This window comes from Penicillium bovifimosum (assembly GCF_028826915.1).
Source record: "Penicillium bovifimosum strain IBT 22155 chromosome Unknown utg000002l_segment0_segment0, whole genome shotgun sequence".
In the NCBI taxonomy this organism is placed as follows: domain Eukaryota; kingdom Fungi; phylum Ascomycota; class Eurotiomycetes; order Eurotiales; family Aspergillaceae; genus Penicillium; species Penicillium bovifimosum.
The window spans coordinates 359702-382660 of record NW_026622711.1 but is presented as its reverse complement, the minus strand read 5'-3'; the positions used below and the strand labels follow the sequence as shown (position 1 = coordinate 382660).

Below are 22959 nucleotides of genomic sequence, written 5' to 3'. Positions count from 1 at the left end.
TCTCGATGAGTAAAGTTGACGGCGAAAATTCGAGGAGACAAAAGGGTACAAGACCGTGTAGAAGATACGGCCCTTGGGTCAATTACAATATAGGTATTGGATGACCAGGGCTTGTATTCAGACTTTCAATGTTCGTATCGACATAATACAACTCTACAAGACAATGGCGCAGGCATTCAGTTCCTTCGTGAATTCATAAACTCATTGATACTTATAGATTTGATCTACCTATGTCTTTTACATCTCCCCAATCAACCGAAAACAAACCGTCTTCGCGACATTCCCTCTCTTAGTAGCACGTTCCATCTCATAGAGCGCTCGATTAAGAGTCTCCATATCCCATGGATCAGAATTGGATTTCGCCCTTGGGGCAGTTCCCTCGGACTCGAAGGGCTCATCGGCCCCAGGCAGGATCGGTAATGTTGAAGGTGCTTTTGCAGGTTCGGCCATGTCTATCCGGTGTTGGAGATCATCACGGACGGCACTGGAAACCACTTTCTGCATTGAGATTCCGGCAATGACGTGCCGGAGATCGGGTGCAGCGGCGTGGGCTTCTTGTCGGATTTTGTTAAGAGAAAGTTCGTAGAGTCGATATGGTAATCGGTCGGAGTCAATGGTAGGGTTGTGGCTTGGTGCTGGACTGCCGACCAGAGTGACTCGCGAGTTTTGGAGCTGGCGTCCTCGTTTCACCTGAGGAATGTTTCTGGTGATCAATCTCGTGTATTGTGTTGTGGACATTATGGTGGATGGAGATTGATGCTGGTGATGTATAGTTGGGATTGCAGGTTGGGCTTTCGATAAATTGCACCACGAGTAATTGGGAAGATATATATGGGTGAATTGCTGGGATACGTATGTGGAAGAGGTATTAGATTATTTCAACGTCATCTGGCTATGTGAATCATACTACTCACGTTTTCTATATCTGCAATGGAGAAAATCGGGATGGATGGCGGCGGTGCGGGTGATGTTGGGAGAAGGTGGCGAGTTGGTGTCAGACCACCACAGATTGGCGATACCTTCAATATATGCTCCTGATTGATAATGATGATTACTGAGCGTTAGACTTAGCGAAGCAATAATAACGTGGAAATACGTGTTATTCACATATTGTGCATGTTGGTATAAACCACCCTCGAAGACCGGAAAGTATAACCGAATGTGGACATTCAACGGTCTACTGATAGACGTACGACAAATGCTCACAGCTAATCAGAATGAATCCGACTATTTTTGGCGAATTAATCCAGCTGTCCATCTGCCAATGGACTGTGGTGGCCTAGAGTCCATGGCATCGGAAAGGATGCCGACAGTTGTAGACACCATCGCTTGACACTCCCTACAACTGTTCCATTCCTGCATAGAAAACAAGCAATGATAGTTAAAAGAGTCGGGACTCGAACAATCAAGTTCTATCTTCTCCCAAATCATCGCAATGGACCTCCGACATGCTCATCCGACATCCGGATTACCCATCGTTGTTCCCACCGTCGGAACGCCCTGCCGATGTATGAAGACTTTGCACTCAACTTCCCCACCGTGAATCATGGCTTAGGACCCCGAGTTAATGTAAGCTCTTATCGCCATGACTCACTCTAAAAGGATATGAAAGGCGTCTTGTAGGATTTTCAATCTCACCAACTACATCTCCCGCCCGTCCGCTCATCGCCCCTAAGATCGAACATTTTGCGATGCAAAAGTCAGCCACTGACTCTATGCAAGGAGCAGCGCCAGAACCATGGCAATCCAACTCGTCCAGTGTTACTGATCTGCCCACGGGACATGGTACAAAATTCGACGATGAAGCGCCCCGGTCGGCGTTTTCGGTCGTCGAACCACCGCCCGAACTGTCGACCTTGACGACACATCTGACTGGCCATAGTGTAGATGTAGATGATGTCTTTCCCGATGGAGGGTTCCGCTCGTGGTGTGTTGTTGCCGGCTCATTTTGCCTCCTAATGGCTTCGTACGGAGTCATGAATAGTTCCGGAATCCTGCAGAGTTACTTACATACTCACCAGCTGGCGAGTTACTCTCCCAGTGCAGTCGGGTGGATTCCCGGCTTGTTCACTTTCTTTGGTCTGAGTGTCTCTGTCCAGGTTGGGCCTATGTTCGATCGATATGGTCCCAAGGGAATTCTCATTGCTGGAACTGCTCTCTATGTGACTGGTCTCATGGTTCTCGCGGAATCGTATCGCTACTGGCATTTCGTGCTAACCCTTGGCGTTCTCTCCGGCACCGGGGGTGCACTTCTCAGCACGGTGGCGCTGGCTAGTGTACCGCAATGGTTTGATCGAAATGCAGGCCTTGCCATCGGAATCTCCATGTCAGGAGCCGGTGTGGGTGGCGTGGTATTTCCATTCATGCTCAGAGCTGGCTTCACCAACCTCGGATTCAAGTGGACGATTCGATTGTTGGCCTTGGTGGCGCTGGTGCTATGTGCAGCGGGATTTGTTCTGGTCAAGGCTCGTCTGCCGAAGGGCAGAAGCAGGTCCACCATCAACTTGCGGTCTTTGAAAGATGCAAGGTTTACCTGGTTGACGTTGGGTATTTTCGGTAGGTCATTCGCTATCGTTGAAACTTGAGTAATGGTGAGAGGGACCAAGATGCTGACTTCAAATAGCTCTGGAGCTTGAAGTCTATGCTGGGCTGGGTCTTTACCCAACCTATGTGATCATGCAAGGTTTCTCGACCGATACCAGTGTTATCCTACTCGCTGTTCTGAACGTGTGAGTACCGCTTTTGCATTGCCTCTCAGGCCATTGTTGATCGATCTTCCACAGATTTTCCACGGTCGGACGCCTTCTGGCAGGAGGTATAGCTGATCGATACGGCAGAATCAACACTCAGGGCGCCCTTATCGTCCTGGGTGCATTGTCAGTGTTTGTCATCTGGCTACCATTTGGCGGAAACCTGGCAGGACTTTATGTCTTCTCCGTCATTTTCGGATTGGCCTCGGGGTCATTCTTAAGTCTTGCGCCAGCCTGTATCGGACAAATCTCAAGAGCCAGCGAGGTTGGTGGAAGATTCGGGCTCGCGTATTCCATTGTCAGCATTGCGTAAGTCATTCAATCCCCCCAAGTGATGAAATGGTCACTGATTATAATATAGCACCTTGATCTGTATCCCCATCGGTGGTGAGATGCTCGACAAAGTCGGGAAGAGAGCCATGGTGGCATACTTGGGAAGTGTGTTGATTGTCTCGCTTGGAATGTTCCTCATGGCAAGATGGGCCTGTTTGAGCTACCGATGGAGATGGCAGACGAAAATCTAGGATAATTGAACGTCCAGAAAGGGGACCTCTTGAGATGAGAGCTGGGATTCCATTTCATTGAATAATGACGCTAGACGAATAAACATGGCATGAATTTTTTAGCAGAATCGTCAGAATCTGCTTTTTTGGTTAGAATAGGATTGTTGATCGCAAACTAAGTCCGTGTATAAACTCCAGTCCTCAATCGCAAAGCCATCAGGACTGTCAATGAGTTGCTCGCCACGAGGCTAATTCTGCTCGCCGCCCTGGGCTTTCGAAAATTCGTCACTGCAACATGTCAGGATCCATCACATATTAACCAGATCAACAATGTCCTTACAGATGCTTGTCCAGTTCATCCATATGCTTCCGCTGCTCCTTCAACTTCAGTTTCAGACGCCGGACCCTACCCCCGCGTAAGTCGCATTGCAAAATCACCAACCATGATAGATCCAACTCACTTGTCCAACTCTTGCTGTCGAATGTACATGCCCTCATGCGCAGCCTCGCGTCGGGTAAAAGAGTCCTTCCTGGTCGCTAGTTAGAGATGACGTCATTCATTTTCGAAGCGGGTGGCATACTCGGTGGAGGTGAAGCCATGCGACTTCGGGGATCCCAGATCACCAGCGCCCATAGCCCTTGGGGAAGTAGAGAGAGTTCGGAGAAGAGCTGGATTGGTGGTTATGCGGAGAATGGGTCGGGAAATTGACTGCATAGCGAGGAAAGTGGATTCTGTCGATCAGTTATGGAACTTGGAAGATATGAGGATCCACCCAGCGATGGACTGTTTCTGCTGTGTCTTTGCTAAGACGTACGAGAAGTATACGAGATTGTATGAATGGTTTGTGTGAGAATCTGGAAGCTGTTGAGTGAAATTGACAGAAGACAAGTGGAAGATGTTCCGGAGAGATGCATGACGTCATGGCTTCATGCGAAGGCAAGTCAGGTGACTAGACTGCACCGAACAAACCCCAACGCGCAGAAATTCCTTCACCAGGTAAGGTGGCAGATCCTCGCTCATCTGCTCCTTGAACCGATCCCAGATCCGGATTCCGGCACACAATCGTCGGGTCTATAGGCACATCACCCATCGCGGACACAAACATCCGCCGAAGATGCTTGCCTGTTGGGAAGGCCACAGCATCTTTAAAGCACTTCACCAGTCATCGTGTCGATGGAGAATGCCTCGTTGGTAGCAGGCTTCCTGGAAGCCCGAGGTAGAGTACACAGTACCTTCGTACGATGATCCTCAAACCCAGACGAGAAGACTATAGGTATAGGCCAGGTCTAGTTAAATATAGGTGATACAGAGCCAAATCCTGGTGGGACATATCGTGGTACAGCAAGGTGAGGCAGACCGCGCAGCGTGGTCGGAAGTCCTTCCGTAGAATTATAGACTGAACATGTCATATTAAATCGTAACTTAGATCGCTCGTAACATATATTTACAACACATAGCGGAATCCCTTTTGCAACCGTCGGGCGGCGGCAATGTCGATACCCTCAACGTCGGCAGTAGCCTGGAGTCGGCGAATATCTTTCTCGGTAAGCTGGACATCCTCGTCCTCGAGACGCTCTTGGCGCTTGTTGAGCGAGCGCAGGTTGAAGTACAAGAAGAGCGCGCAAAGACCACCGACCACTTGCAGCGCCATGCAGGTACCCATCGAGGTTGGGTAAAAGGGCGCCTCAGACTCGATGTATGTGTATGGGGTCCAGATAGAAGCACTGTTACCAATGGAGTTGAAGAATGCGAATGCTACTTTTGTTAGTTTGAGGCCTGGAGGAGCGGAGTGAGCAGATAAGACTTACCAACAGCACGCTTGGCAGGCGGGCGGGGAATGGAGCTGGCGAGCCAGGAGTACAAAGTACCGTTCTGGGCAAAGACAAACATCATCAAGAAGAAAGAGAAGTATCTGGCCCCGAAATTCTCGACCTTCATGAAAATGACAAATCCGATGATGCTGACCGGGATTGGGTAGAAGAAGAACCAGAATCGCTTCTCGAACCTATCGGAGAGCATGGAGTGGCAGAGGGAATAAACAACCATGAAGAGGTAAGGAGGTGCCACCATTACAAGAGTGATGGTCGGGCTGTAGTTGAGGGTCTCAACTAAAGTTGGGAAGAAATTTTGGAAACCAGCGGCTCCCGTGATGCACATATAGGCCAAGGCGAAGACATAGGTCTTGATGTCGGCCATGGCGAGCTTGAAGCCCTTGACCTGGCTCTTGCCGCCGGCTTCATCCACATCGGCCTCACCGGCCTCGATGGCAAGACGTCGTTGGGCGACTTTGCGCATCTCCGGAGACAACGCCTTCCATGTCTCTGGGAAGTCGGGGAGAACGAGGCAGATAACCAGACCAATGGCAACGGTGATAGTACCTTCAATGATATAGAGCCACTGCCATGCTGAAATTCCGCGCTTGCCCTTTAGGCCGTTGAGGATACCAGCAGCGATGAGGTTTCCGAAAGCGCCACTGAGCAGGGAGCCAGAGTAAAAGATACTCATCCGGAAAGCCAATTCCTTCTTGGTGTACCACTTCGACAGGTAGAAAAGAATGGCACAGAAGAAGGGGGCCTCGACGAAACCAAGCAAGAATCGACAGGCAATGATACCTGCATAGTTTGTGACTTGACTTGTCAAGGTAGAGACCAGGCCCCAGGCGCAGACGAAGAATCCAATGTACAGGGATGGTCGGCCCATGTAGTTCAGAAGCATGTTCGAAGGAACTTGCATAAGAATATATCCCACGAACAGAATGGAGAGGCCGGTCTGATACATCGTAGCGTCGAGACTGAGATCTTCCTGGAGACCTTGGAGCTTCGCTGCAGCATAGTTGTTGCTATTTCCATCAGCATTGAGTATTCTAACGCTGGGACATTGACTGAAATGACTTACCGATCAATGTAGTTCATCAGATAAACGAGAATGGCCAGGGGCATGATCAAACAATCAATGCGCGTGCGCAGCTTCTTTTCAATGACCTTTTCCTCCTCGGACAACTCTGCAATATGGACAACCTCCTCATGGCTCATCTCCATCTTCATCCCCAACTCCGCGTCGGTGATGGCATTCTTCTTGGTGTCGGCCATGGCGTTCCCGTCAAACCACTAGATGAAAGGGAAATAGGATGATCGAACAAGAACCCCGGGGACAGCCATCATTTATGTCGTGCGGGGAGCGGCTGGGGCTATGTCACGTTACACGATACAAGGTCTGGTCTCTAGCGTAAAGACGGGGGTGATACTCCGTACATTGGTCCAGTCGTCATGAGCATCGCCTTTAGCCCGTGACTGTGTGGATTATGGGGAAAGTGTGGGGGAGCCAGTTGGTGTGGATCTGCACCAATCAATTTCCGGGGAAACAGTCCCAATGCGGAATTTTTACAGGGATACATCGTGCCCTGACCGTGGTAGACCCGTTTCATAGGGGAATGGGTTGGGGTGACCCCCACGGTGGAGGCAAACACTCAGCCTGATGTTGGGTGAGGTGGAAAGTGGGGAAATCAAGTCTGGGGTTTTACACCCCGAGTCTAGTCTTTCCCGCCAATATTGAGTTCTCGGGGTTTCTCTTGTTGTGCCCTTGTCCGTGATTCTGATATGGCGCCCTCGGACTAACTCCGCGATTCGGTTGTGGGACTCTCACTAGTAACTTTCTCTGTGCCTGCTCTTTGCTTTCTGCCCGAGGGAGGCGGTTGATCTGGTGCTTCCATTGTGAGCACGAAAACTTCTCGAGCTATGCGCGACGACTGTGTGGCAGACTCAACCAAGATTGAGATTGAATAGATTGAAAAGAATGTGTGGAAAGTAGGTTAATATAGGGATAGGATGGATCAAATACTGACTCGGGTCCCCAGGTTTGCGGGCGTTTGCCCCCGGTACGGGCTCCTTCCCCAGCTTATGCCGATCTCAAACCTTGTGCCCGGATAAAAACGGCATCCCCAGACGAGGCATCCCGTCCTGGCATCCCGTCCTATGTCTCGGCCAACACAAATTGTTAGCCTCCGTCACTCGCACTTACTCCGTGTCTACTACTCCGTAACAACCTTGTTAACCTTGGACCGGTGTAACTCCTAGCGTCAACAGTATTTCGGCCTGACCTCATACCACCGGACCTCCCTTTACCCTCGGCACACGGCAATTATCTACGAGCGACCGGTAATCCGTACGGTGTGTTATGCCAGTTGCTCCGTATGAAAGTACTCCGTAGTTGGATTTAAATGGCCACTACTGCCGCATAATTGCCATGTGGACTTTTAACGTTCCCGGGATGAAACTTAGGAACCCCTGACGTCACTGGGAGATATGGGGACCCCGAGAAAAAGTGTTACCACGTGATGCAATTAGTCATTTCTGTTTACATTTCCTTTTTTCCGTTCTCCGTTTTAGGTCGTTACGCGCACTGCTTTCACCGCTTTCACCGCTTCTCATTGTCAACCTTCACCCCTCTCCCTCACACGCGTTTCTTTGGCTCTACTTTATTTGCTATACGTCTTTATAAGAATGGATTCTCAGGATATCTTTTGCAGTTCTTGCCGTAGGAGCCGTGCAGTCGATGAGTTTCACGTCAACAAGCAAGGGAAGCGGAACAAAACTTGCCAGCGGCATTCGAAGAAACGTCCCTTGGAGGTCGATGACTGGGAGAATTTCATTCAGGTCCTTCGCAATTGGAATGAGCCAGTGAGTAATCTAATCTGACTACGCGAGTAACTTGGGGCTGATTACGCCTTGCTCATAGAACCAATCTGAAATACTGGACGGCACATACACATTTGCTCTAGATGCTCTACCGGTCAACTTTCGTTCTCTACGCGTCCAGGAAAATGCATTCCCTCGATCGGAGCTAAACACCACAATGCGGGATCTCATTGACATTATCCGGGACGAAGGAGGATTTCGGTTCACGCATCTGGCAACAAATGGCGCAGGCTCTTCATATACGTACCGCTGTTGCCAAGATGTGATGAGTATCAAAAAGTATGAATCTACACTGGAGCCAGAGAAGCGACGGGATGGTAAACGCATGGATCGAGTCCCATGCGAGAGCAGGCTCCGCATAGGCCCTTGTTTACAAAGTCGAACCCTCAGCCTTTCAATCCATTACAGATGGCATACGCCTTACGAGGATAACCACGTACCGCCAATTGTGCTGGAACTGATCAATGAACGCGGGTCAAGCAAGACTTCATCGGAGATACTGCGTGATATTCGAGCCGTTCCCGAGGCAAAAAATGTGACAAGACACCAAGTCTATTATCTCTGGAAGAAAGCAAATGCTGAGATACGGCAGCCAGACTCTGATCCCTTCGCCTCAGCTACAATGCTCCTTTCTGAAGACAGCAATTCTCAAAATCAATGATGAATTTTTAAAAAATTAATATGTAAAATAATCTTCAAAGGAGAGGAGAAAGACCAAGTCAACGCGCAGAACGCGCAGAACGGCTAACAAAATGGCAACACCAGAGCTTACAACTTCAATGGAATCACTCAGCCTTCTTGGATGCTTTGGTCCTCAATTTCATGAGAATAAATACCAAAGCATACGAGCTGCAAACAAAGAGAGCCACGATACCTGCGTCTCTCCAGCCATAGAAGTAGTCCTTGAGATTGAGAGTGAAGAGATAATCAGCGCCACGTGTGTACTCACACACGCGGCATCCAGAGGTAGCCTCGGGATTGATGAGGTTCATCCGACTGCCGATGCTCTGCATATAGTCGCTAAGATATTCACCGCAGGTCGTGCCATTGGGTGTATCGAACTTGGCAAATTCGACCTCCTTGCATTTGACCTCGCGGTCAAACAGAGTGAATACCAGCATGCTGCCCATGAGGTAGTTGAATGGGTTTAGCCAGTAGATCCAGTATCGCCAGAAGGTGACGATTTGGGCATAAGGGACGAGAACGCCGCAGAAGGAAATCAATGTCTAAGAAGGGCCACGTTAGAAAATGTTCCAAGAGGGATGTGGAAGAGAGGAACTTACGCCCAGTACGAGAGGATTCATCATGGCAGCCATATGGGCGTTGGGTGCATATGCAGCAACAAATTGTCCTTGAGTCTGATGTTAGTGGAGGCCAGGGAGAGTGTGGAGTGTGTTCGACAGTTGACTTACCAATCCCGGTATAGAGGAACTCATAGAGGAAGAACACAAAGAAGACGGAACCGCTCTTGGAAGACTCGACGGGCATCCCGCCTGTCCAATACCAACAGTTGAAGAAGAGGGCGGCACAGACAACCAGGTAAGGAAACTCCGAGATGACCAAGCCAATCGTAAATGCTTTCCATGAGTACATTTTGGCCTTCTTTTCGCGAGCCTCAAACAAATCTCGCCGCTCAATGAACGTCGGCTGCAATTGAGCGATCACGCCGGGAGCGACAAAGACTGCGTTGAACACAAAAAATAAAACATTCTGCAGGTCCGAGACAGAGGTCCCAATCATCCAGTAACTGAAACCGACGAACAAGCCATTCACGATATGGAGGGCAAACTTGTTGTTGATATAGTCGCAGTTTCGGTACAGGGCCAGTGAAGTACGTTTCAGGACCAACACCGTTTGCTCCCAAAGGGTGCAAGCAAACTCCCGACCATCACCAGTGACGGCTTGCGGCTTAGCAGCAGCCTCTTCAATGATATTGTCAAGCTCCTGAATCATGTCATTGTGTTCAGGCGACTCGAGCCAGAGCTGGCTCCAATCTCTGCCCTGACTGAGTTGGCCTGAAACTACATCAATCATATGTTCAGCAGGGTTGGTCTCGGGCGGGCATGGCGCCCCATGGCGCGAAAAATAGTCCTTGATCGCGGCGGCATTCTCTCCGATGGGACCAAAGTACACAGTCTTGCCGCCTTTGGCCAGAAGAAGAAGCTGATCGAACTCAGCGAAAAGTTGTGCAGATGGCTGATGAACGGTGACTAGAACAGCCTGTCCAGCATCTGCCAGTCGGCGAAGGAATCTGACAGTGTTGTAGGCGCTTTGGCCATCGAGACCACTGGTGGGCTCATCCAAGAAGATCAGGATACTGGGTTTGGCAACCAGTTCCACGCCAATGGTCACGCGCTTTCGCTGCTCGACACTCAATCCGGCGCCAACGCTACCAATCATGGTATCTGCAAGATCGTGAAGCTCAAGCAAGTCAATAATGACTTCCACGTAGGCGAGTTTCTCTTGACGTGGAGTGGTAGCAGGTTGACGTAGCAGGGCCGAAAACTCCAGCGCCTCCCGGACGGTCGCCATACGTTCATGGACATCCAGCTGTTCCACGTACCCTGCTGACCGCTGGAATGAGACGGGCAGCGGGCGGCCGTCGACCAGGATCGACCCGTTGATAGTACCCTCGGTTTTGCGCTGAGCGAGTACATCGAGCAGGGTGGTTTTACCGGCGCCAGAGGAACCCATCAGGGCACCGAGCATACCAGGCTTCACCCATCCGTGAACATTATCGAGGAGGACTTGGTCGCCGGTGGGTGTCTTGACAGTGTAGGTGAGATTTTTCCATGTGAAGACAGAGGTGTTACGAAGCAACTCGGTTTCAAGGTTAGTGCCCTCGTCCTTGGTGGCAGTGACAATCTTCTCGAGGGCCTGACCCTCCTCGTCCTTCCGCTGGTTGCGAACGTGCCTGTGTAAGTATTCACGGGGAATGACGAGCATGCTACCCGACTCGGAAGGAGACTTCCATCGCGAGGTTGCAACAATCGTGGCGAACACAAACAAAGCCCACCAGGCCCAGTTGATGCCGAGATTGCGCCATATGTGCGAATGACTGTAAGAGAAAGCTGCGAGGTAGTTGTCGCCGTTTACAAAGTTCTGGCCTTGAATTGCGCCGGCCACACCAGCGCAAGATTGAAAGGCTGGATTCTCATATCCCGGACCGCTGGGAATCAGATTGTTGCCGACACATGGAATTGCTTCTTTGCCGTGGAATTCCACACTCAGCAAGGTCTCAAATCCGTAAGCAAGGGGATCGATCCAGAAGATCCATCCAAGCCAAGGGTGCATTGAAGGCTTCGGAATCATGTAACCGGTGTACATAATAGTTGACATAATGAGCAGACCGGAAACTTTTGAGGCGCCATCAAAGGTGGAGAAGACAGCACCCACAGCTCGGAATAGCGCAGTCATAGCCTATTATTTGGTTAGTGGGATTATGACATGAGCTCGACAGAGACTTACCATCGTAGTGGTGAAAACCATGACCCAGTAGGTGAAGAACGCACCCGCGGACATCGTGAGCCCAACCATAAAGTAAATGACCGCACCGAAGATGGAGATTTGGAAGAGCAAGATAGGAATGTCTGCGGCGATTTGAGCAAGACAGAAGGCAGATGGGTGAAAGAAGGCAAAGCCCTTCTGCTTGATCAGCACACGTCTGCCATGGAACGATTCAACCACCTCACTCATGGCGAGCAAGGTGTTGTACAACAAGGAGAAGAATAAAGCTCCCGATTTGACAAAAAGACCAGCAGAATTGTCGGGAGCATCATAGAAGAGGGAACCGGCAATCAGGGCCTGTATAAGGGTCGCCACCTGCTTGATGATGAAAGTAGCTTTGTCCCCCCAGAGGATTTGGTATTGACGCTGCACACAGATCTTGACCTGGTCAAGGAAGCCGACGGTAAACGGGGTTTCTTTTGGGAGGCGATTGGACGCCTCCAACGCCACACCTTCCTTGAACTCGTCGGTGCGGCTGCGGGCGAGTTCAGACTCTGGGTAGGAGTATTCGCCAATCATGCTCGCATGGATTACGGAACTCTCATACCGAGTTCTGAGTGCTTCCGCGTTGCGCGGGAAGCGGTTCTCAAACCCGTCGCGGATTCTGCGCTCCGTGGGCACAGTGACACCGGTCAGGTAATCAGCGATGTTCGAGCCCTCGCGGCAAAGGAATCCGGCTTCTTCCATGAATGGCCTTGCTTCCTCTCTGGGACCGTAGAAAATCTGCTCGCCGTCATCAAGCACAAGTACCTTGTCGAACAGATCGTAAATTCCGTTGCCAGCCTGGTACAGAGTGACGATGGTCGATAAGTTCAGGGTGTCAGTCATGGCTCTGATAGCTTTCGTCCACTCCAGCGCAGTGGAAGCATCGAGACCACGAGTTGATTGATCCCAGCAGAACACGGACCCTCTAGTGGCCATACATTCTATGATGGACACTCGCTTCCGTTCACCGCCACTCACACCACGAACATACTCATTCCCCACTTTGGTGTCTGCGGTGTGCGAGATTCCAACGGATTCAAGGAGGAACTCCTTGAAAGCCTGTTGATATTCCGCGGGAGACATACCTTCCGGCAGATTGAATGGTACCTTTAGACGCGTCGCAAAGTCCATGGTCTCGCCAACTGTTAGGGTTGGGAAGAAGATCTCTTCCTCGGTGTTCATGACAATCTGGCCTCGGAAAGGTTCAGCCTCTTTAGGTGTCATGGATCCAAAGCGAACACTGCCCTCCACCGATTTGTATCCTCCTCGTCTGTTGGCAAGCATCTTCAACAAGGTCGTGCAGCCAGAACCAGGTCTGCCGAGGACAAGCAGCATTTCGCCAGGCTTCACGCATCCATGACTTTTGTTGAGGATTGTTCGCATTGGAGGATTTCGGCGGCCCTCTCGGATTCGTGTAGGGATGTTGAACTGCGAGACAACAGTCTCGCAGACGGCAGCCTCGGGGCTGATCACCTGGACGGAGAGATCCTGCCAGGTGACACCAAGCTGCTGCTTCTTGTAGCCAGCAGCCAGGCTGCGTTGCAAATACGCGTCGGGGGTTTTTTTTGACTCCTCCATGATGAAGCGAAAGAAAGATCAGTGAAAGGGTGTCGATATGGGAACCAGTCAATTCTTGAGGGCTCAGGGGAATTCCATCCTTTTATGATAACGCAGGAGGGGGCAAGCGGGCTTAGTAGAAATAAAGGCTCCGGAGATGAAAAGATGAAAAGGTGAAAAGATGAAAAGATGAAACAAATATTCATCCATTGGCAGCATCGGGAGCTCCACCAGGTGAACTATGTGCACCACGTGGATACTACCCCGAACGATGGATTTTCTATCGCCCCACTTGGACCTCAACAAGCCAATTGGAGGTGAAATCGGTGCCGTCAATTCCCGGGCCGAGCCGCTGAGTAAGCACCTTATCGATACTGACCTCAGGTTCCTCAGGGGCCCAGGGCCCTCAGAGGCAGCGCTCAGAGGCTCAGACAGTCAGACTATGTATATGTGTCACATGATCCAAAATTTCTGCCGAACTTTTGACGCGCTAAACCTAATCGGATAGCTCGCTGAGGGAATGAAACTTCCATTCCGGGAAGTGTGAGAAGTTTGATAGAGTTTGACAGACCTGTGCATGTAGCAATCGAATTGTCATGGGCTAGGCTTTCTTCGGCCTCATGTACGTACTCCGTAGTTTGTATGAAGAATAGACACATCCGATGGCGTTAAGATGACATGAAAAGTTCCGAGAGGGTCCCAAGGTTCAACTCCACCCAAATCTGTTGTTGGCCAATGAGAATAGCGTTCAGCCTTGATTCCGCTGATATAAGCGGGATGGTTGAGCACCGAGGTCCCGAGACCACTCACTCATCAACTGCCCAAGCTAGGTAGGTATCGCCTAATACGCAGGCTTACATGCGCATATCATCATGGAATATGTGCATGTGACATGTGTATCGGCAATGCGTTGAATAATCTCCCATTGCGAGAAACATTTTCCACGCCTTTTCTTCGTCGCGTGCTTGAGTGAAGGGCTTCCATGGAATCGGATGCTGAATAGCTAAGCTGCTAACAGTAACGCGCAGACTCACTCGGAAGTATCCGTATCTCCATCTAGTTCCGCTCGGCCTCGGGCTCGGGCTCGGGCTTAGATAGGCCCGATTTACCGAATCAACTTCCATGGCAGTTCCCACTGACCATGATATGACGGGCTAGGCCAAGGTGGAGTGCTCTTCATAGGTAGCACTGAGCCTCGCGCCGATCCTTAGATTGTGGCTGCGAGAAGCTTATGGTGACTCATTAGACCCCGCTAGGTGAAGGTCTCGCTCACTGTCCTGCTTTATCGTACCTTTGGCATTTTCTCTATCCACTGCCAGTACGCGTGACGTGATAATAAACTCCAGGGCAATTCCGAGGTTGAACGTGATTTCGCGCCGCGACTGAGTTGAGTGCATCGATGAAGGCAGTCCAAACTACTATGTATCCTGTTTCCTTGAGCCTGAAGGCGATAATGATATATGCTACTGTATCACATTTGCGATCCCGATATACCGTGCAGCATATGGTATCCAGGAAGGAACTCTGCGGGAGAAACAGTCAATATTGTGAGTCTGTGGAAGGTAATCGATGTGTTAAGATAGCATATTAATTGTCAATCCCGAGTGCTGCCGCGCAGGTTATGATCTGAATCCCATGCATGGGAAAAGCTGGAAGGCAGCTTTAGGTATTCCATGCAATGTTCTAACGAAATCCCCCCCGTTTCCAAGGTTGTAGTCAGGCAAATGACATATTTCTTGTCTAGGTATCAGTGTCATTCCCTACACAATGACTCACTCCGACTTAGCATCAAGTCTCTGGCTAGCGATTTTATGAGACAACTCCAGCATCGACCTCGCCAGAATCTCCAGAATGGGAACAGTACAACCCATCGACTTTGATACCCAGTTGCGCAACTCCACAGCCACATGAGAGTCAACTCCATATTCTGATACCGGATTGGAAGGGTTGATATTCTCGACTGGAATAGAGAGATGAGAGGCAATCTTCTTGGTGAGTGCGTCGCAGATGATGACCGTCGCTTGATCCACCATTTTCGCGGCATCCAGTTCATTCTTCAATTCTTCTGCCGAGTCGCCGAGCCCAGCAGATTTCCCATGGCTCTGGAATCGGTACCGGAAATGAGAGAACATGGGCGCATCAAAGTTCCCCAGTGATTCAAACTCTCTCCATTGCCCGAGCCCAGTGATCAGTTGTGCTTCTGCGCTTGGTGGCTGAGAGATTGCGACTTGGATCAGCGACAGAAGAGTTGGTGTATCTGTTCCTTGGAATCCTTGTCGTTCCATCTTCGCTGCTAACTCCTTGTTCTCTGCTAGGTAGCCAACATCCGTGATCGGCCCAAGATCCAAGGAGACGGCTGGAAGACCTAAGCCGCGTCTATACGCGGCGAATGAGTCCATGAAAGCGCATCCGGCCGCATAGGCAGCTTGCGTCGGGTTTCCAATAACACCGCTGATAGAGGATAACATGAGGAAAAAGTCGAGATTGTTGGGCAAATGTCGGTGTAAGTTCCAGGTCCCGTTGTACTTAGGGCCCATGACATTCCGATAGTCGTCCAACTCCATGTGTTCAATGTGGAGGTCCTTGAGGACCATCGCTGCCTGTATTAGTCCCCTTATTGGAGGCGCACAATGTGAAACATCATCGAGTATTCGTCCGACTTCTTCCTCGTCGCAAATGTCACATGCTCGAGCAATGACCCGGACGCCTTTCTCCGTGAGTTCTTTCACCGTCATCTGTGATTCAACTCTTGATAGACTGCTTCGATTGACTAAGATCAAGCTCTTTGCTCCGTTGCGCGCCATCCACAATGCTACTTCTCTTCCAATTCCGCCAAGTCCTCCGACCAACATATAGGAACCATCTGCGCGGAACAATGGCTGGGTCGCTTTGGGGAGGTTGGCCTAGAGTCGTTAGTTGCAGGCATGTGGGTCCCAAGGGGTAACTTAGGCTGTACATCAACCAGATCGTTGGCCTGCGCCAAAACCACCACATGTTGCAGGGTTGGAAGTGCCTCCACTGCCTCTTGAACACGTGAGATGTCGTAAACATCGCTAGAGATAGGCCCTTTGAGCCGTCGTTCCTGGAACAACCGGGAAACAATCGGCCATATCTGGTTAGCTAGATGACTCTTCTCTTTCAAGAGCTCGAGGATATTGAAAGTGGATATCGACATATTTTGAGGGCAGCACAGCCCTGGAGATTTGAAGGCTGTGGTTCGGAGTTGAATGAATCGTCCGAATTGAGCTGTGCAGCTCTGGAGTATCCGGTCATCTCCAGTCTCGAATGCGATTACAGCGTTCGCTTTTTTGCCATCCGTCAATCGTGCGATACCCTTGACAACATCGTCCTTCCCCTCCACGAAGACGTGTTCCCCCGTCATTCCAAATCTCGATATCAGCGACTCCTTTTGACGGACGTTTTGCACTGTTGCGAAAAGCTGAGCTTCGCCAAGCGAGACAATTTCCACAATTGCCTGGCCAAAATGACTGCCGGCGTCATGGACGAGGACTGCCTCATTGAGTGCTATGAGTGACAGGTGAGTCACAACATAATAGGCTACCGTATATGCTACAGGTATAGCCGAAGCCAGTTCCAATGACATTGTGTCATCGATTCGTCGGAAGGCCGATGCATGATCGTGATAGAAGCTTCTTGCGGTGCCAGTTCCTAGACACGCGACTCGGTCGCCTATGCTGATGTCGTGAACCCCAGCGCCAACCTCGTACACCACTCCACTGCACTCAAGACCAAGAGTGTCGTCTGTATCCCAGTCAAGCTGGTCGGCCTGCATTTCCCATCCATGCAGGCCAAAACAGTGTATTTTGATCCCGATATAGCCTGCTGGGAGCTCTGACACCTGTGAGTCACTGACGAAACCGGGGTTACCGAATTTCCTCGAGAGCCGAAGGGGTTGTTCAAGGCTGTGGAATGGCTGCTTGGACACAACTTCAGTATCAAGGATGCTATCCATGAGAGTGTTTGCTGGCAGGTCTTCTAGGACTCGTGGAATGAAGATCTTCCCCCTCCGCTCCGCATATTCCGTGTCTTCATCTGGATATCCATGGAGGAATCGAGTGGCGAGGAAATGTGCAATCATCTCAGCGGCCTCAGAATCCGAAAGAGGATGTTTAGCATCCAGATCAAGTGTGACAATCGGGTTGACACCTGACTCGGCGCGCGCTGTTCTTGCAAATCCAACAGCTAACCCAGCTGCCGGATTGACTGGTTCAATTGTTCCTCCTCGTGTTACCCATAGAACCCCAGCACTATGCATGAACATGTTCTTGATTGTGCGGAATCGCGTCTCATCTGGGGCGGCCAGCTGGGAGGTTTTTGAAGTATCCAAGACCACGCAAATATGATCCTTGCACTCCACACTATTGAGTGTCACATGCACCTCACATGCAGTCTTCTTGAGCTCAGTGACGAGATGAGTGCTGATTCTGGCTCCCTCTTCGCATACGATAGAGATCTTCCCTGTCAACATTCCGAGTTCTCGGCTTTTGGCCACGATGAACTGATGGCTCTTTTCGGAGCCTTCCTCCACGAAGGCGTCAATTTCGGTGAATTGTGCATCTCGCAGGATCTCATCCCATTGACCCTCGGTCCAATTACCTTGGCCCAAACAGAACCCATCCGCGGACAAGCAGTGCAGAGCACTGAACAGGAGATTTTTCAGCACATTCTTCTTCGGGTCGAAAGGGTTGACTGCAATCAAGTAGCCGGATGGCTTCAGTAGACCATGAATTTTGCTAAGCGCATTTTGCTCACAGCGTGCTGTGCACAATCCATGGGGGAGTACTATGACGTCGTATGAGTTTTTCTCGAATCCCTGTGAAGGGAAATTCTTGCCAAGATCCAGGGGCTTGCAATCAACCCATTCTGACCACGCCTCCAGCCGCTTCGCAGTATGCTCAAGTACAGAGGCGCTTTCATGGGCGAACGTATACTTGCCACAATGGGGCGTTTCATTGAAGGTCACAAGATGCTTCAGCAATATTTCCGCTACCTGACCAGTTCCGACGCCAAATTCGAGAATGGATATATCTGGCTTTTTGTGGCCGATCAGGTTTATATATCTTGCCGCTGCTTGGTATGAAGTGTCTGCAGAAAAGATATCCCAGAACTCATCCAAGAGGCGATCGTCTTTGATGACGGTTGAGAAATCCACCTGATTTCGGATAATTGCCGAAAGGTTCTGGCCGATGGCATTCAGTAGTCCTCCCACCGGGGTGCGATCAATGTTCTCCAAGTCTGATGTTGATGCCGAACTTGTCGCATCGCATCTCTCAAGAACATCCTGGAGATAACAGCGGAACCTGCGGTGAGAAATGTCAAGTCCCATTGCCTCTTTGGTGCTGACCTCATCCAGTGCGGCTCTGATGAAACCGAGTGCACTCTCCTCGTACCCCGGTCGGGGTACCGGCTGCTGCTGGATCTTGATTTGCTCGTCGAACAAGAATGACGCAGTATTGCTGGAAATAAAGCCGGGGTCGGCCTTCCAGTCAAGCTTATAAATGACGTGCCTGTCCTTTGTATTCGACGCCATTTCATGGTGTTCAAGTCGCGCACATCGGAGGCCCCGAATTGAGATGCTGGGCTCACTTTCGAACTGGGTATCGTTGCAACTGACCACCATTATGCTTGCAGTCACATCCTTTCGTGCTGCAGGTCGTACGTGAGTACAAATGCTCATCAGCTCTCCTGCCTGGCAGCTTAGACCAGACGAGACAACCATTTCTTCGATGAAGACAGGTATTGCAGGACCTTCCTCAACTCCCATTCCTGGAGGCAGAGCCGGGAAAATGGTATGGAATATGCTATCCAGGGTGCAAGGGTGGACCACGAGTTTATGCTGAAATGATGCAGGCATCACGGATATGGTGTCCGGAATAGTGACCTCTGCAAAGCATGTTCCATCCGGTGTGACACGTGCTGTTGTCACATTCGCAAAACATGGTCCATATTCCAGCCCAAGTCTTCCAAGCTTCTCATAAAACTTGTGAATGTCGATCACCGATATCCCATGGACTTCAGTACCCAACGGGACCATCGCATAATCCTCCGTCTCTTCTGGCCCATTGGCCGAAACGCCGATGCGTTGCTGTGTACCGACGAACCCGGTGCAGTGCTCAATCCATCTGTTCCCTTCCGATATGGAGTATATGTGAAACTGGTAGAAGTGCTCTTGGTGTTGCGTGGACTTTTGCAAAGATACCATGAGCTCGACGGCGGACGTTTCACTGAGTACAAGGGCAGATTGTATCGCCACGTCTTGTAAAATGAATCTTGCGATTCCCTCATCGTTCCTATTCAACTGGGCCGATGCTTCAATAGCAATGGCGAGGTATCCCGCGGCAGGGAAAACAATGTTTCCCTGGATCTTGTGGTCGAGGAGCCAAGGAAGCTCTGAAGTTCGAAGATAATTCCTCCAACGAGGCTCAAAGGGGCATGCCATGTTTTCTGGTGCACCAAGTAGATCAATGCGTGGAGAGCTTCGATTTCTATACATTTTGCTCAATCGTGGCTCTGCCCAGTACGACCTGGTGTGATTCCAAGGGTACGTTGGTAAATCGACGAGTAGCTGTGGCGTGCGGGTTGTTTTGATCCCCTTGGGCCTGTTTATTGCGCCGAAATCAATGGGATAATTCATTGCGGCGAGTGTAGCCACTGCGCCAAGCGCTGAAGTCACTGCATTCGAATTTCGAGTCAAAATGCTCAGGTATGTTATATCGGCGGAATTGAGCTTCGCGTCAGCCTTCAGAATCTGCTTGATAGGCCCAGCAAGCGCTGAATGGGGTCCAATTTCGATAAGACAATCCACGGAAGGCTTTTGGGCTACTCCTGTCCTTTTGCTTCTGGTCGACCTTGCATACCCAGCACGCTGACTCTGTGTCTCAAAACACAACATCCTCAACGATTCGGCGAATTTCACCTGACCTACCAAGTTTGAGACCCAGTACGGAGCATCCAGCTCATCTGGTGGAACCTTTGTTCCAGTGACCGAGGAAAAGAACGATCCTGTCGGGCGCTCTTTCTTCTCTTCGGAAGGAACCTGCTCCGACCTTTGGGGCTGGATGTGGTCTACTAAGCTGAGGTATTGTTCGGCAACCTGCTCTATATGAGGAGAGTGGTAGGCCACCCCTACTTCCAGACGTCGGCTGAATATGGGTTTGTCCTTCAACGTCTCCGCCAGTACATCAATCGCAGTCACATCACCTGAGATTGTCACACTCGATGGACTGTTGACACAAGCTACCACCAGCTGCTTGGAAGGAAAGCGGTCCAAGTACGGCTGAATCTCTTCGGGCGACATCCCAACCGCCATCATGGCACCTTTGGTCTGGTTGGCATCCAAAAGCTGGCCTGCCACAACGCCTCGATAGTAGGCCACTGACATCGCGTCCTTCATGCTTAGTGCGCCAACGGCATACGCAGCGGCAATTTCCCCGCTGGAATGGCCGGTAACGGAGTCTGGATGTATGCTCCATGAGGCCAATAAGTCAACCAGCGCGATTTGCACTCCTGTGCACACCGTCTGGCTCAGAGTGGGGTGGCTCAGATTGGAGTCCTTTGGGGATTTCGTGATTTCCTCTTTTAACAACCATGTTAGTAAAGTAGTCTCATGTGATGTGAGGCCTTTGTACCTTGCATTGTAAAAGGAGATCCAATATCCTTCAAAAATTCGTCAATTTCCAGAACTGACCGTTTGAAGACAGGATATGCTTGGAGCATTTCCTTCCCCATTCCCGCCCATTGGGCACCCTGCCCAGTGAAGACAAAGCCTAGGACTGGCCTCCGAACAGCGCTCCTGGCTTTGACATTCTTAGCAAGTGAGGCTACCAATCCCGCTACGGTATCTCCCACAACAGCTGCTTTCCAAGGAAACACAGACCGCCGTTCGTTGATCGAGAACGCAAGATCGTCGAGGAACTTCTCATTGTCGACTTCGGACTTCTTGTCAACAATATATCTATTGAGAGCTTCCACTTGTCCCGCACAACTCCTCTCGTCAAACCCAGAGAGCATGAATATGCGAGAAAAAGACGGGCCGGTCGCTATTCCGTTGCGCTGAGTTTTGCAGACGGGCAATGAATTTCCGTCAGTGGTTGTAGGTCCGCAGCCAGACAGGTAACCTGATGCATCTTCGAGAATGACATGAGCATTACTTCCGCCATATCCAAAACTGTTCACAGAGACGCGATGGGGTCCCCTGGTATTCCAAGGCTCAGGACACAATTGAATCTGTTAGACCTTAGTCTCTTTGTCTCCAACGCCTGACCTGCCTGGGTATACAGACCTTGATATTCCAATCCTCCAGCAGTATACGTGGATTGATCTTTTCAAAATTCCGATTTGGTAGGAACATGCGGTTCTCCAACATCAACACTGCCTTGATGACGCCGGCTACTCCGCTAGCACCTTCCAAGTGCCCAACGTTGGTTTTGATGGATCCAATCCTCACAGGATTATCAGGCGGACGACCAGTGCCAAAGACTCGAGCGATCGCTCCTGTCTCAATGGGGTCTCCGGCAAGTGTCCCTGTGCCGTGAGCCTCCACGAAATCTGTTTCCGAGGAATCTAGGCCAGCCCGTGCATAGACGCTCCGGATCAGGCTTTCTTGGGCTGCCCCATTCGGCAGCGTTATCCCTGCAGTGCGTCCGTCTTGATTGGACCCGGTCCCCCGTATTATGGCACGAATCGTGTTGTGATCTTCTAACGCCTTGGCTAAGGGCTTAAGGATGAGACAGCCGGCTGCCTCTCCTCGTGCGTACCCATTAGCCTTTTCGTCGAAAGTATGACATCGTCCATCGGAAGAAAGAAATCTGAGATTGGGTTAGCACCGTCCGGAAGTCATGATGGTTTTTGACCTACTTCATCATGCTCATTGTTGACATGAATTCATGACTCAGGATCAAATTAACCCCAGCCGCGATTGCCGTTGATGCATCACCTCTCTGGAGACTTTGGCATGCTAAATGAAGTGCCACCAGACTGCCCGAGCAGGCCGTGTCTACCGTGACGCTCGGCCCTTTCAAGTCAAAGAAATATGATAGCCTATTTGCCGCCATCGCACGAGACTGTCCAGAGTTCGTGCACTGGTACATGGGCACACACTCGGGATCCCGAAGGAGAAGATCTGTATAATCTGCAGAAAAAGAGCCCACAAAGCAGGAAGTGTTTGTGCCCATGATTTGGTTGAGAGGAATACCAGCTGCGCAGCATTAGCCTTGAACCTATGGGTCAAAATCAAATCACCTACCATTTTCAAGACCTTCATATGTTACTTCCAGAAGCAGTCGCTGCTGCGGGTCCATTGCCTAGATGGTTGACAGTTAGATTGACTCTGCAGCCTTTGAATTTGTACTCACCGCGGCCTCGTCGCTTGTCATGTTGAAGAACGGGGCGTCGAAGACAGATACGTCCTCTTCCAAAAAGTGTCCCCCTTCCACGTTGATCTACCCCGTCATTATCTATACTCTCGAGGCATTCCAAGAGTGACTTACTGTACCATGGCGGCTATGATCTGGGTGATAAAATGCTTCGCTATTCCACCTGCTAGCTGGGATCGGACTCCATGCCTCTGCGCCCTCGTGAACCATCTCCCATAGCTTTTCAACATTCTTGGCATATCCCGGGCCCCGAAAGCCAATTCCGACAATGGCTATCGGAGTGCAGGGGCTGGCGGCCAAATCTGCCAAGTCATCTTTCGTATCGTTCACTCTTGGAGGACTAACTTTGGCAGACGACATTGTTGTTTTTTGATATGTTGAACTTCCGTCAAGGACCATATATCTGGTGTCAGGGAAAGCCAAATCGGGGAGAGCTGGTCCTTTCTCAACTTCATTCAAAAGAAGTTGCTGTTCCAGCCAGATCAGTCCGTCCATGCCTAACATGCCATCCAATGTTGGCCCTACGCAATCTACATCGGGATGCGTGGGAAGGTTTCATCCCACACA

At 50.5% G+C, this 22959-nt stretch overlaps 7 protein-coding genes across 7 annotated transcripts; 2 read left to right on the top strand and 5 right to left on the bottom strand.

Annotated features, from left to right (window-relative positions):
* Positions 1–237: 237 nt before the first annotated feature.
* Positions 238–738, bottom strand: N7515_001337 (uncharacterized protein; the record flags this gene model as incomplete). The annotated part of the gene is made up of 1 exon (XM_056662081.1): positions 238–738. The coding sequence occupies one exon, from the start codon at positions 736–738 to the stop codon at positions 238–240; it is 501 nt and encodes a 166-aa protein (XP_056524194.1).
* A 953-nt stretch (positions 739–1691) lies between these two features.
* Positions 1692–3274, top strand: N7515_001336 (Major facilitator superfamily domain general substrate transporter; the record flags this gene model as incomplete). The annotated part of the gene is made up of 4 exons (XM_056662080.1): positions 1692–2556; positions 2624–2729; positions 2784–3059; positions 3112–3274. 4 exons carry the CDS (start codon positions 1692–1694, stop codon positions 3272–3274), a joined length of 1410 nt encoding a protein of 469 aa, XP_056524193.1.
* A 227-nt stretch (positions 3275–3501) lies between these two features.
* N7515_001335 (ATPase inhibitor IATP mitochondria) lies at positions 3502–3968 on the bottom strand (the record flags this gene model as incomplete). Its single annotated transcript, XM_056662079.1, has 4 exons — positions 3502–3541; positions 3594–3659; positions 3715–3783; positions 3835–3968. 4 exons carry the CDS (start codon positions 3966–3968, stop codon positions 3502–3504), a joined length of 309 nt encoding a protein of 102 aa, XP_056524192.1.
* Positions 3969–4698: 730 nt separating this feature from the next.
* Positions 4699–6343, bottom strand: N7515_001334 (putative MFS transporter; the record flags this gene model as incomplete). Its single annotated transcript, XM_056662078.1, has 3 exons — positions 4699–5009; positions 5063–6093; positions 6150–6343. The coding sequence occupies 3 exons, from the start codon at positions 6341–6343 to the stop codon at positions 4699–4701; spliced, it is 1536 nt and encodes a 511-aa protein (XP_056524191.1).
* Positions 6344–7753: 1410 nt separating this feature from the next.
* Positions 7754–8609, top strand: N7515_001333 (uncharacterized protein; the record flags this gene model as incomplete). The annotated part of the gene is made up of 2 exons (XM_056662077.1): positions 7754–7930; positions 7989–8609. 2 exons carry the CDS (start codon positions 7754–7756, stop codon positions 8607–8609), a joined length of 798 nt encoding a protein of 265 aa, XP_056524190.1.
* Positions 8610–8733: 124 nt separating this feature from the next.
* On the bottom strand, positions 8734–13018 carry N7515_001332 (putative ABC multidrug transporter; the record flags this gene model as incomplete). The annotated part of the gene is made up of 4 exons (XM_056662076.1): positions 8734–9174; positions 9232–9299; positions 9361–11368; positions 11417–13018. The coding sequence occupies 4 exons, from the start codon at positions 13016–13018 to the stop codon at positions 8734–8736; spliced, it is 4119 nt and encodes a 1372-aa protein (XP_056524189.1).
* A 1751-nt stretch (positions 13019–14769) lies between these two features.
* On the bottom strand, positions 14770–22752 carry N7515_001331 (putative polyketide synthase; the record flags this gene model as incomplete). Its single annotated transcript, XM_056662075.1, has 8 exons — positions 14770–15900; positions 15954–20593; positions 20647–21244; positions 21300–21825; positions 21875–22214; positions 22263–22320; positions 22372–22458; positions 22507–22752. The coding sequence occupies 8 exons, from the start codon at positions 22750–22752 to the stop codon at positions 14770–14772; spliced, it is 7626 nt and encodes a 2541-aa protein (XP_056524188.1).
* Positions 22753–22959: the final 207 nt, after the last annotated feature.